Source organism: Bubalus kerabau, chromosome 2 (assembly GCF_029407905.1).
Source record: "Bubalus kerabau isolate K-KA32 ecotype Philippines breed swamp buffalo chromosome 2, PCC_UOA_SB_1v2, whole genome shotgun sequence".
Classification (NCBI taxonomy): domain Eukaryota; kingdom Metazoa; phylum Chordata; class Mammalia; order Artiodactyla; family Bovidae; genus Bubalus; species Bubalus kerabau.
The window spans coordinates 36,902,504-36,915,759 of record NC_073625.1 but is presented as its reverse complement, the minus strand read 5'-3'; the positions used below and the strand labels follow the sequence as shown (position 1 = coordinate 36,915,759).

General features: G+C 43.0%; 1 protein-coding gene and 1 long non-coding RNA gene across 5 annotated transcripts in view; one reads left to right on the top strand and one right to left on the bottom strand.

The window, feature by feature from the left end:
• LOC129643217 (uncharacterized) overlaps positions 1-4,828 on the top strand; it is a 30,825-nt gene extending 25,997 nt beyond the window's left edge. For 3 of the 4 annotated variants that reach the window (XR_008710162.1, XR_008710161.1, XR_008710160.1), the window contains exons 5-6: positions 3,366-3,551; positions 4,702-4,828. This is a non-coding gene — a long non-coding RNA (uncharacterized LOC129643217). Of the gene's footprint in view, positions 1-3,365; positions 3,552-4,663 lie in introns of all 4 variants that reach the window. The other variant, XR_008710163.1, reaches the window with a different exon arrangement.
• On the bottom strand, positions 167-12,466 carry AGA (aspartylglucosaminidase). The gene is made up of 9 exons (XM_055567465.1): positions 12,280-12,466; positions 8,702-8,855; positions 7,690-7,802; positions 6,663-6,775; positions 5,088-5,202; positions 4,377-4,452; positions 3,461-3,568; positions 2,614-2,747; positions 167-1,272 (listed from the first exon to the last, which is right to left on the bottom strand). Exons 1-9 carry the CDS (start codon positions 12,404-12,406, stop codon positions 1,172-1,174), a joined length of 1,041 nt encoding a protein of 346 aa, XP_055423440.1. The 5' UTR covers positions 12,407-12,466; the 3' UTR covers positions 167-1,171.
• Positions 12,467-13,256: the final 790 nt, after the last annotated feature.

Sequence of the window (13,256 nt, the reverse complement as noted above, 5' to 3'; positions counted from 1 at the left end):
TATTTCCTTACTGGTTTTCAGGCCTCCATCAGCAGTTGCTGAGTCCAGCTTTCAAGTTCCTCTTTGTGAAGTCCGACTGGATGGGCCAGAGAGGGTGTCTGTGAGGAGGCACCCCAGTCATGATACGGGGTGAGGTCTAAGCACAGGTGACCTGAGAGCATTCTCAAAACTACAGCTTTCCAGCCCTAACTTACAAAGACCATGAAATTTTAAGATGAGTGTAGGAAAAAAACAGAGCAGATACCCCGTAGGTGGGGACAATATTGTACATACAGCTTTATTAATGACTCCTGATGTACAAGGTCATGAAGGCAGAGATGACAATGAGCACACACACGTACAGTTCAGGATGGCTGTCCACAGACGGCTGACTGAGTGCTCAGGAAAGCAAGGCGGACAAGAGCCACTGACTCATTGCTAGCCTCTGGACAGGAGATTCATAAAACCACAGAACACATCAAGTTCCCTAAATCAACTTGCACAAGAAATTATCAATACTAAATACTTGTAGCTAAAAGTCTAGAGATTTTTGTGGCTAACAAACCTTCACAGGTTGAGAGCTCCATTAGATGGAAAAGTCCAAGAAAATCAACACGGCTGCTCATGAGATGCCCACATTTTCTAATACGTGCAAAACACAATGCACCTTTAATATTAACATCATTCTTTTTTCTTCAGGCTAGAAGACCATATTATGTAAAATTGATAATAAGTCATTGACATACTACTGTAAAGGTACTGAAATTCAGTTAGAGCATATCATGGTGGGACTCATCATTACTCTTCCTTTGGGTCTAAATATCTTGGCTACTCTACCTATTTAAGTATCCAAATACAGATTACGTTTTGTGCCTTTACTATATTACTATGGAAATAAATCCCCAAAGTAGAAATTTCTTGAAACACTGAGCAGAAATCCAGAGATCACTTAAAATTAAACATATACAAAATACACACATACATATTCATTTTCAGGGGATATATAAAGCTTAAGTAAAAACAAAAATTTTTTTTCACATATACAAAGTGAAAATGCTGTTTCAGCATAAAATTTATTGTTGTGCTTATTTTACAGAGTTTAGAATACATGAGGCACATTATTCAATGACAGTGAGTAGCCTTTTCAGCTTCTGTTTCTTCTTTAAATATAGATGCTGACAGAAAAGCTGGATTAGATGCAGTCTACTTTTTCCTCAGTTGGCTCACTTTTTAGAGGATTATAAACCATGAACGGAAACTGAGTAAATGTTGAAAGTTTATTGCAAGCAGCACCTGGGGCCAAGAAGAAAGAAAGCCATTTGGTTAAATGTAGAATGCACGTATTTACAACCAGTACAGACACCGCTTCGGACAGTGGCCACTGTGTACCTGCTGTCCAGGCAGGCCATACCAGTGTGCGTGTAGCACACATCAGCTGACAGCCCATGAGACCTCATAATAAAGGCTGATGTTTTGCTCCTATACACATGCGGTCATTGCTACCATTATTTTAAAGTTTTCATACCTACCCTTTTTGTAGCAGAAGAAAATTTTCAGGTACATTTCCTAGTCACTGGGCCATTCCCTGTATCCAACCATAATCCTCCCCTCCCCAGGCTCCCTGTTCGTTTCTACTCTTCTATGCCCGTGGGTGGGGAGGCTAATTTGTCAAGATGGTCTCTGTCAGACAGAGACAGTTCTTCCCCGGCTCAGACACCTGGAGGGCATCCTTTTAATGCCACTACTTTCAGCATAAGGAGCTGGTCAATTTTAAATTCATCTACAATTATATAATTATCATTTTTACATCCTGTTAAATGCAACTTTGAGCTTTCTAAGATTTATTTCCTAAGAGGGAATCGATGAAACGGACTTATTTTAGACATAAAGCCTTTTCCCCCATAACTTATATTGACTTTTGCATTTTAGTACTTAAAAAAGCATAAGGAATTCCTCCACCAAGTTTTCAAATACCGAACTGTGGGAAGTAAGAGATCAAAGCACAATAATAAGCAGTCTAACCTAATAAGTTGTATTGATCAGTAGGCCATGTATCTTCCCCATCTGAAATCTCACTAATGAGGAGCGGCCGTGGTTGATCTTGAAGTGCTTTGAAACTGTGATAGGTTCACATGAAAAGTAAATGAAGCAAACGATATGCCTCAAATACACTGCAAAAATAATTCTGCTAACGCCTTTAGTTTACTAATTGGTAATACATTTTGTACCTGGGAACCCTGAGATCTAAATGACTGAGGCCTTTAAATAATGAACGGAAAAGAAGCAGGGAAGATCATTTATCCCTACCTACTTCTAACAAATAAAGGCATTTGACTAGATTAGCCCATCTCAGCATGCACTTGAGCTGAAGCTAAACTTTCCTTTGGACAGATGTCAAGGCTACAAAGCTAAAAACCAAAGACTGGATCCTAACCACTGCCAGTCAACCAAGGAGGGGTTCAGGTGCATTTTTAACCGTTTGGGGGTCTTGACACATCAGCAGTGAACATCTATCTACTCAGTATAGCCCCAGTTTCTGCTGCAGAGGAATAAAATTCCTCACAGCATTTAAAAGTCACTGTCCTCATCAACATTTGCAGGTCCACACAAATATGAATTTCAAATAAAACCCACCATAACTTCCGTTCACGTTAGCACATATCACAGCCCCAAAGAATTTGGGAAAATACTTCTGGATTCTTGAGATCACTTTTTCACACGCTGTGGTTGGATTTTCTCCTCTTCTCATATATTCTACAGCTTGATAGCTGATTTAAACAGAGGCAAAAATTTAGTGTCACAGAATAAACAAACTCCAAAGTTTGGTTACTTGAGGTTCCACATGTAAAACCTACAAAATTGTCAAATTTAATAGTGCAGATAGGTGAACAGAGGCCCCTAACTTCTGTGGCAATATCAACAGAAAAGGAAGTAATCTTGATACCATTTCTGTCTTTTCAGCTCACCCACCCACTCATTTCAGATAAGAAGTAATGTATTTGGCTTTGGCTGAATAACTGTTATTTAGTAATAACAGCCTAAAGTCAGGAAGTATAGAGTATAGTTTCTTTAAATAAGAAACAAGGCTACTGTCAATGGGGAGAAACAGTAGGCATGAAGAGAACACCTAACTCTAAGGGTTATCTTTCGGTCATTAACGGTATGTAGTGACTCCATTTTCTACTTCTGTTGTCAGTTTTCACGTTTTCTTAGTGGCCTTACACTTTATTTAAATAGATCCTAAGTATGCTCATCTGTGTAGCGCAGTGAGCGGTATTATTCCATTTCAGACGACTATGACTGCTTCATCTGAACGATTATGACTGTTAAAGTGATAGTGTGAAGAGCTGGTAGGCAGGGTTTCTAAAAAGTTCTGCCACACACAGGTTTGGGTCACGTGGCACAGACGATTATGTTCTATCCTGACACATGGCATTGCCACCCGACTCTCTGGAGTCCCAGATGGAGGAGGGGGACACACCTTGGGACGAAGCGCATCAGGATGTCCCCGTCGCCCGTGGCTGCCGCGGCTCCCACCATGTCGTCAGCGTAGGCCCCAGACCCAGGGATCGGTGAGTCTCCTATTCGGCTTTGGGAGGGCACAGCATGGTCATTCAGGGTGCAGAAAACTCTCTTAGATGTTTCTGCTTAGTCACTGACTATCATTTCAAGTAAATTCTTCATCAGAATACAGACAAGCAAGATTTTCCTTAGTTTTTCCACTTGGGTTTTCACAACCCGGCACTCCTTATACGGCGATCAGACAGCAGCCCGTCACACGCAGCGGGGCCACACAGGTTCACAGCCACCACCACCACCCTGCATTGTCTCACGCTGGATCGTCTCAACAGGTCCCAACCGCTTTTCCTCATCTACAAGCTGTTCCTGCTTTCCAGCTCACATGCCAGCATTTCAGCAAGCTTTTCCTTGTGTTAATAATAAACCTTCCATGCTTTTCTGCTACTTTGAAATAAAAGTCCAGGAATCCTTAAAGACCGCCTCAAGTCCGGCTCTGGTCTTCCTTCCCTGCCCTTGACAGATGCGCAGTTCTGCTCTGGCCATCCTGAGCCCTGAACCCAGGCGTGCACTGCTTCGGGTCGGCTCCGGACGTGGCTTGGACGTCGCCGTTCCCTGGCTCAGGCTCAGGGTCAGTGCCTGGCCTCTCTCTGTGGTCTCCCTGACTATCCCGGCCTAATCTGATCACCCCTGAACTCTGCAGCCCTGGCTGAGACCCCTTCTCCTTTGCACTTAGCAGCGACTCATGTATCTTCTTTCAGTAAACTCAGCTATGAGGGCAGGGCTGTGCTCTTAAGGCTCTTCATCCCCCAAGGCACCTAGGACATATTGGCTGACAATCAATACATATTTTCGAGATCTGTTCTTTTAGAAACACTAACCCAGGTATTTTGAATTTTATACCATTTGTAGATGTACCAGCAGCAATATTTCCTGTCTTATGGATGACGACCATGCCTAGAAATTTAAAAAAGAATATATCATTGTAGGTATCAACTCTACAGTGTACCTCAAATAAAACCAAATAATTGAGCAATTGGCAATATAAACATCCTCTTCCATTAATTTCAGGTAGAAGACAATAGGAATCTTGGGGATTCTGAAAATTACACCAGTGGTATATAATCTGTGTGTTTTAATGACCTGGTTTCATGGCATCATTTTGTAGGCATCCCATTTCCTCACTTCAGACTGCTCACTTTTCAGTGCCTCTTCAATGATTATGCCAAAGAGAATCACTGCTGGACACTAATGGAAACTTCCAACATTACCGGAAATGACTGGAGAGATCATTTGAATGTGGCAAACATAAAATAATTAAAGAACTAAATATCAAACAAAGATTTAAAAATCATCAAGTGAATGATCATCAGATTTTTGTATAAGGTAACTGACCAAAATGTATACATATAAAAAGAATGAAAAGAATGTGTGTGTATGCATATGTGTATACGTATGTTTTTTTCCCTTAATTGGCAGTTAATCAAAATCACCTTCTGGTTCATGAATAAGAATAAAGAAATTTAAAACTACAAGGAAGCAATTAAAAATGGCTGACTATAACCATAAAAACTGTAGAGAAGACAAATTACCAATAGTATCATGACTGTAACTCTGTGCTGTATCTTCGTAGGTGATACCATCTCGTTTTAAGACAGTAGGTGGTTTGTAGGGTCCACAGTATTTTGAAGAATCTGGTATAACATTCTGTAAATAATATTTAAGTTTTAATTTTTTAGAAAGGGTGATTTTAGAAATCAGCAAGTGGTTATGTACAATCACTAAACATCAGCAAGAAACCAAAAGGACATCTGGTAACTGAAAAGTAAGAATTAAAAGCCAAAGGTTAGCTAAGTCTTATGTGAACAGATGGATATAATTTTGCTAAATACATAGTCAAATCTCAGAATTACCCAATATGGACTAGACAGCTATAATATCTGTAAGAGATCCCCACTTTTTCTCTGTATATGCCAAAATGTCTCAGCACAATGGCAAATATAAAGATTTTCTTTTTTAGATTAGACATGATTTTTAAGATTAGATTTTCTTTTTTTTTTGGATTCCTTAAAGAAATCAGATATACAACCTGATTTTTTCAATTTTAGAATCTGTTCCCTGGCCAAGAAGACTTATGCTGAGATTTAAAGCAAAATCTATTTTAAAACCTTCCAATTTTCAGAGCTGGGTTCATGTGAGCATATTCTAAGTTGTACTCTCAGATTCTTTTATGAATCTTAGAGGCTCAAGAAAATAATCCAAATTCATAAATTCAGCTTGTGGACCTGGATTAGTATTAAAGCAAGAAGCCTACAACTCGTGTCTTATCCGTTTGTGCACAGGGTGCCTCCCGTGACCTGGTGTCAAGCAGTGGTCTCTTTCAAGAGACTCCCTGGTTACTCAAAGGTAATTAGAATTTGGTGAAGAAGCGAATGAGAGATCAAGGTACTCCAAAGAAGGATTCTGCTGGGAAAGAAAAACCGATTTAGGCTAAAGTCCTGGTGGTTCAGACCGTAAAGAATCCGCCTGCAAAGCAGGAGACCCAGGTTCAATCACTAGGTCGGGAAGATCCCCTACAGAAGGGAATGGCTACCCACTCCAGTAATTCTGCCTGGAGAACTGCATGGACGAGGAGCCCGGCGGGCTACAATATCGCCATGGGGTCACTAGGAGTCGGACACGACTGAGGATTAACACTTTCTTTGCTTTCCCATTGATTTACAGGCAAATTATCTTTCTAGTAACAGACACCTAATAGTATAAATCTTCAAGGTGAATAAGGGTAAAATATAGAGTACACTGCACATAGATAAACTGTTAAGAAATACTTTAGATTAATGGTTTCCAAACTTTGGGTTTTTAACACATGGAAACTTTTGCTACAAAGAAACAGAGAGCAGTTGCAGTGAGGCAGCCCCTTACCCCACAGCAGAAACCTTTTAAGTCCGAAGCCACTGCCAGGGGCCAGGAACTCCCCAACGGGGATGTGGATCGGATGCAGCTAGGGAGCTTTCGAGACCACCTGTGCCCAGAGCTGGCTTCAATCGCTGGTTCCAACGAGCAACCAGGGGTGTTAACTCACGCTGCAGGCAAGAGGTAGATGACCGAAAGCAGAAGGACTGTCACTCAATATTTTCAAATAACTTTAAAAAATCATGCATACATACTTTCCAGTAATTTGGTTGGCAATTCCGAGCAAGCCAGTCTGAATGAAGAGCCTGAGAAACATTGGTGGATAAATCCTCATTGATAAAGCCCATGCTTTCGGCAAACTTAGTGGCTGGAGATTGGGAACAAAAATGTACATGAGTTAAGTGTCTTCTTTTAAATAAAATGTATGTACAGGAAGTGCTGTGGGTCAGCTGTCTCCTTCATGGAGCACAACGAGGGGGAAACACAGACGGTCCAGGGAGTATTCAGACTCAAGGAGTGCTGTGGGCATCGGTTTCCAGGTCTCCACTTCCCTACGACCTTCCTGACGCTCATCTACTGACACCCTGGTGATGTGTGTGAGGACAGTTCTCCTTTCCCTCCAGATCTTGCTCCTTCTGCTTTACAAAAGGAAAGGGACACCCTGCAACCACAGTGACTCTGTGGCTCTAACTGGGGTGCAGTGCCTGGCATGTAAAGAAATGCTGAGACACCCAACAAAGGCACCACTGATTCCACAAAAGAGTAACGGCTCCTGGCTTTGTCGGGGAGCTTTCCATTCTGAACATCAACAAAACTGAAGGATGCCTCCTGGAGTTGTTCACTACATCATTAAACGATGTAGCAAATGTGATTTTTGACTATAGATCACGGTATGATTTTTAGTATATACCTAGGAAGGTGTTCAAGGATGTAGCATTGTTGTAGCAAAACTCCTTCTGTTCCCACCCTCTGTCATCATATGTCTCTCAGGTCTTATACCCATAAAAATGTAACACAAGAAAGGAAATGATGCTGAATCCTTGTTCCCCTCCAGTAATTACTCATTTACTGATAATAAACTGATTTCTAAAATATCCTCCATTAAAGATAAAGAAAGTATGATTTAGAAGTTAAGGAACTTATCCGAAGTTAAACATGTTATGTGAAACAGCTGGACTTTGAACTTAGGTCTGCTTTTATGCACTATTTTATACTGAACCCTTTTTTCAGAGTGAAGACTAGAGCCAAAAGACACCATAATGGAGCACAGTTGAAACACACCTGCCTCTCCTGCTAACAGCGTGTGCGTCGTGTGTTCCAGGACTTTGCGCGCCACGCCAATGGCGTTTTTAATTCGTCTAAGATCTCCTACTGCTCCCACGTTCATGGTAGTGCTGCCAGAAACAAGCGCGGTAAGATTAATTCAGGTATTTCTATATGCTCACAAGTTTTTTACTTCAACCTATAGTGTTTTGTAGGATTAAACTCCACCGTCATACCATAGAAGCGACAACACATTCACAAAGTTCATACAAATTCCCACATTCAGACATTTAAGGGGAAAAAACCCAGAAAATCAATTAGCCATATACTCCCAAAGCACTGGCCTTCTCAGTTTCCCACTGCTTTGGCTTTTGAAAGGGCCTTTAAGGCTTCAGGTCAGGGAAACCACAGGGCTCGTGGCTGGCAGGTAAACAATGGTTTCCCAGGTACACGTTTTTGTACTTCAAGGTTCTCTCTATTCTAAGGAGACCTACCTACCTCCATGTGATATTTCTATTATGATAACGATTTTTCCTTTCAAAAAAATTTTAAATTGAGGTGTAGTTAATTTACAATGTTGTGTTAGTTTCAAGTGTACAGCAAAGTGATTTGGCTTCTTTTCCATTATAGGTTATTACAAGATACTGAGTATAGGTTATATCAAAATATATCAAAACTTATACATTGTGGGCGGGAGGGATAAATTGGGAGATTGAGACTGACAAATATACACTACTACATATAAAATAAAGAGCAAGGACCTACTGTATAGCACAGGGAACTCTACTGGATAGTCAGCAATGGCCTAAATGGGAAAATACAAAGGCATGTGTGTAGCTGATTCGTTTTGCGGCACATCTACTAACACTACACTGCACATCAACTACACTCCAATAAAAAAATTAAAACAAGAATAAACACCGTATATATTTGTGCATCTTGCTCTGGGTTTAAGACTAACTGCAAATGTAGCTCAACCTGCAGCAAAGCCGCGGAGAGAAACACGGCTCTGCGTGCAGGGCGTCCCTACCCGTCCATGATCATGGCGTCCAGCGTGGTCTCTCCCGACTCGTCCGGGCTGCCCCCGAAGCCCACACTGCCGTCACACTGCTGCTGCTCGCAGGTCGCGCAGCCGCTCTCAACCGCGTCCAGGGCCGAACCTCCGGCCGCCAACGTCTTCCACGCTGGGAATCAAATCCCAATAGTGCTTGTGTAGAGAGTGATTTCCTTTCCATGCCAAAGGCAACAGACCAAACATGGCACGGAAACGCTTATTTTAAAAATTGTTTGCACATTTACTCCAGTTAAGTTGAAATTTTCATTTATCAAGTGTTGCAAAGAAGTCAGAATGATATAGACAGAATTATATAAGACAGCTACTTACCATGAAGAATCCAAAGGCTTCAGCTATTGATGCAAAGTGAGGGTTTTTTCACTTATTAGTACCCATTTCTACTACGTGTGTGAAGAAAGAATACTTCTATAATTCTGGGCCGTGTGACCCTGAGCTAATAACTTAACCTCTCCAGATCTGTTTCTTGCTATTTAAAATGGGGATACTAATCACACAGTAACTGAATTAATCCATCTGAGCCCACATTGGAATTATCTGCTGTTATGGTACTGTTATGGACACTTGCTGTGATAGAGGCTACTTCAGAAGGTATATTTTTATTTAAAGTATTAGATATATTTAAATGATTATGTAGAAAAAATCTTATGATGCTATATCATTAATTTTCAATTTGCCTTTTAGTAGCTTCAGTTGTAAGTTTTAAAATGGAAGGAGAGAAATACCATATTAAATACTTACTTATTTTGGCTCCAGTGGCCATGCTTTTAACACTAAACTATATTCTCCAGAGCCCCATAGATGGAAAAGGGGAAGGAGAAAAAAGGTCTTCAGTAGTCAATTTCTTTATTAATAAAAATAGAATTCCTTGACAGGTTGGTGCTACTATTTGTAAATAATTTAAGTATTACTACTGAAAGAACAGGCTTCAAAGTACATTTAGAGAAGTTTCCCCCTTGAATTCAGGCAACATAAAGAACCGTCTCCTGCCTGGGGCCCTGAACTTTCTTTTCTGTCTCCTTGTCGCTGGCAATTTCTTGCAACCTGTTTACGCATTCTCTGAATCATACGCACTGCCTGTAACATACAAACTTAAGGCCATCAAATGCTAAAGCCAGTTCAGCACCAGAAAATTCTATTAGTAGCCTCAAATGGGGGAGAGGAGGAGTAGAAGAAACTCCTGGGGCAGTACGAGTTAAAATGACTGGAACACAGTAAGAAAATGACAGAACCAAGATATGTACAGGATGTTACCAAAGCACATAAGACAGGCACCTGACTCAGACTGGGTCTGAGGGTACTAAATGAGGGAAAGCTTCCTAGAGGAGGTGATAGTTTAGTCAGTCTCAGTCCCAGCTGGCTGCAAATCAACATCACTTAAGCAGCTTGGGAAAAAAAAGTTTCGGTTCAAGCAGTGGAATGAAAACCTCAGGAGCGGGGCCCAGGCACATGTATCTTTTGAGAAGTTCTGAGGCAATTGCACTCATCTCACACGCTAGTAAAGTAATGCTCAAAATTCTCCAAGCCAGGCTTCCGCAATACATGAACCGTGAACTTCCAGATGTTCAAGCTGGTTTTAGAAAAGGCAGAGGAACTGGAGATCAAATTGCCAACATCCTCTGGATCATCGAAAAAGCAAGAGAGTTCCAGAAAAAACATCTATTTCTGCTTTGTTGACTGCTCCAAAGACTTTGACTGTGTGGATCACAATAAACTGTGGAAAATTCTGAAAGAAATGGGAATAACAGACCACCTGGCCTGCCTCTTGAGAAACCTATATGCAGGTCAGGAAGCAACAGTTAGAACTGGACATGGAACAACAGACTGATTCCAAATAGGAAAAGGAGTACGTCAAGGCTGTATATTGTCACCCTGCTTATTTAACTTATATGCAGAGTACATCATGAGAAACGCTGGACTGGAAGAAACACAAGCTGGAATCAAGACTGCCGGGAGAAATATCAATAACCTCAGCTATGCAGATGACACCACCCTTATGGCAGAAAGTGAAGAAGAACTAAAGAGCCTCTTGATGAAAGTGAAAGAGCAGAGTAAAAAGTTGGCTTAAAGCTCAACATTCAGAAAACGAAGATCATGGCATCTGGTCCCATCAGTTCAGTTCAGTTCAGTCGCTCAGTTGTGTCCTACTCTTTGCGACCCCATGAATCGCAGCACGCCAGGCCTCCCTGTCCATCACCAAATCCCAGAGTTCACTCAGACTCACGTCCATCGAGTCAGTGATGCCATCCAGCCATCTCATCCTGTGTCGTCCATTTCTCCTCCTGCCCCCAATCCCTCCCAGCATCAGAGTCTTTTCCAGTGAGTCAGCTCTTCACATGAGGTGGCCAAAGTACCATCACTTCATGGCAAATACATGGGGAAACACTAGAAACAGTGAGAGACTTTTTCTGGGCTCCAAAATCACTGCAGATGGTGACTGCAGCCATGAAATTAAAAGACGCTTACTCCTTGGAAGAAAAGTTATGACCAACCTAGACAGGATATTCAAAAGCAGAGACATTACTTTGCCAACAAAGGTCCGTCTAGTCAAGGCTATGGTTTTTCCAGTGGTCAGGTATGGATATGAGTGTTGAACTGTGAAGAAAGCTTGAGTGCCGAAGACTTGATGGTTTTGAACTGTGCTGTTGGAGAAGACTCTTGAGAGTCCCTTGGACTGCAAGGAGATCCAACCAGTCCATCCTAAAGGAGACCAGTCTTGGGTGTTCATTGGAAGGACTGCTGCTGAAGCTGAAACTGCAATACTTTGGCCACCTGATGCGAAGAGCTGACTCCTTTGAAAAGACCCTGATGCTGGGAAAGATTGAAGGCAGGAGGAGAAAAGGACTACAGAAGTTGAGATGGAAGTTGAGATGTTGGATGGCATCACCAACTCTATGGACATGGGTTTGGGTGAACTCCAGGAGTTGGTGATGGACAGGGAGGCCTGGCGTGCTGCGGTTCATGGGGTCGCAAAGAGTCAGACACGACTGAGCGACTGAACTGAACTGAGGATGATGATAATGTATAACCAAGACTGGAACCCCGTATTTCTAGTGATAAATACGGCATGTCAGCATGTAGCTCAGAAAGTAAAGGTGAACAGACGATGCTTTACTTGGGAACTTGGTCATTTGCCAAGCTTAAGTAGAGAGTTACTGCAGATACGTCAGGGGTTAGAAAGCAGAGGTGCTGAGGCCGACAAGAGACACAAGCCCAGAAAAGACAATAAAAGGCAAAAGAAGGTGCAGGGGCCCCTGGAAGTCTGAGCAGAGGCCATAAGTGCCGTAGGTCAGGGTGGAAAATAGTGACCGGCGTCCGAATAGAAGTCACCCCGCCGCTGAAGACCTAAAATGCAGCTGTGGCGGGGAGGAGGGTGCGGCACGGGAGACGCCGCGGCGCGGAAGGGTGCGGGAGAGCCCGGCGGGGCGGCTGCGGAAGGTCGGCCGGCTCCCGGCTTCCGGCCCCCGGCCCCGGCCCAGCGGCAGCCCGCCCGCCCCGCGAGCTCGCGCAGCGCAGCCCCCGGCTCGGCCCCGCACCTGCCACGGTTGCATTCCTGAAAGGCCAGGTGTTGAGGACCAAGGGCAGCTGGCCGAAGCTGCGCGCCGGGGCGGGGCCGAGCAGCAACAGCAGCAACGGCAGGAGGAGGCCCGGTTTCCACGCCATAGCTGCGCGCCCAGACCGCCGCCGGAGGTCACAGCCGCAGCGGACCCGCGACCCGTGAACCCGGAACTCGTGGTCCCGGCGCCCCGCCCATCGCCTCGCCCCGCCCAGTCCCTTGGGGCGAGGGCCCAGATCCTCGATTCTCGCGAGACGCGGTTTCCGCGGCCCCTTGAAGTCTTCAGGTCGCCACGGTGTTGTCTATTTTTCTTTTTGTAAACTATTCAACCAAAAGTTAGTACGAAATTGTTCGGCTTTGGCTTACGCGATCCTGGGAACTTTTAAATTTGATTTCGTTAGTCGAAGTTGGTCAATTTGTGAAATTTACAGTGTGCTCCGTGCGGTTGCTTGACGCAGATACGGGGATGGTTATTGAGTGTTAGGTGAGCCGTGCTCGCCTATAAACCAGGTTTATTTTAGACTTCTCCCACTCTACCTGCAGTCGTCTCTCCGCTGCAGTTTTTGTAGGACGTCCTCTGGTTATAAATCCCTGAGCTGAAAGAAATGGGAGAAACTGGAGAAGGGGAAGTTAACTGTCTACACAGCTCGCTGAGGTGTGCTTTGTTGTACCTCTAGGGCGAGAAGCTACCTCCATTCATTTCTGAATGTGTTTTACTTGTGTCTGGCAACATTAAGTGCTTAATAAATGTTTGAATACAAGCAGAATGGAGACTTTACCTTGTTGAAAGATGAACTGAAGCGCATTAAAGATTCTGGGAACTATTTCTAAGTAGACATACCATAAAACAATTCTCGTTGAGCGTTCATTTAAAACCTTTTATTTATGTGTATCTAATTTACTTGTTCTTAACAATTAGATTTGCTTTTGGAAATTTCATGAAACATTAAACAGCTA

What these genes read in the sequence shown, in the direction of transcription:
- AGA (XM_055567465.1), bottom strand. Translation starts at nt 12,406, where the DNA reads ATGGCGTGGAAACCGGGCCTCCTCCTGCCGTTGCTGCTGTTGCTGCTC. An exon ending in TTACAGTCATGATACTATTG is followed by an intron (nt 4,453 to 5,087) that starts GTAATTTGTCTT and finishes TTAAATTTCTAG; the next exon opens with GCATGGTCGTCATCCATAAG. An exon ending in TAACGTGAACGGAAGTTATG is followed by an intron (nt 1,273 to 2,613) that starts GTGGGTTTTATT and finishes TCTTGGCCCCAG; the next exon opens with GTGCTGCTTGCAATAAACTT.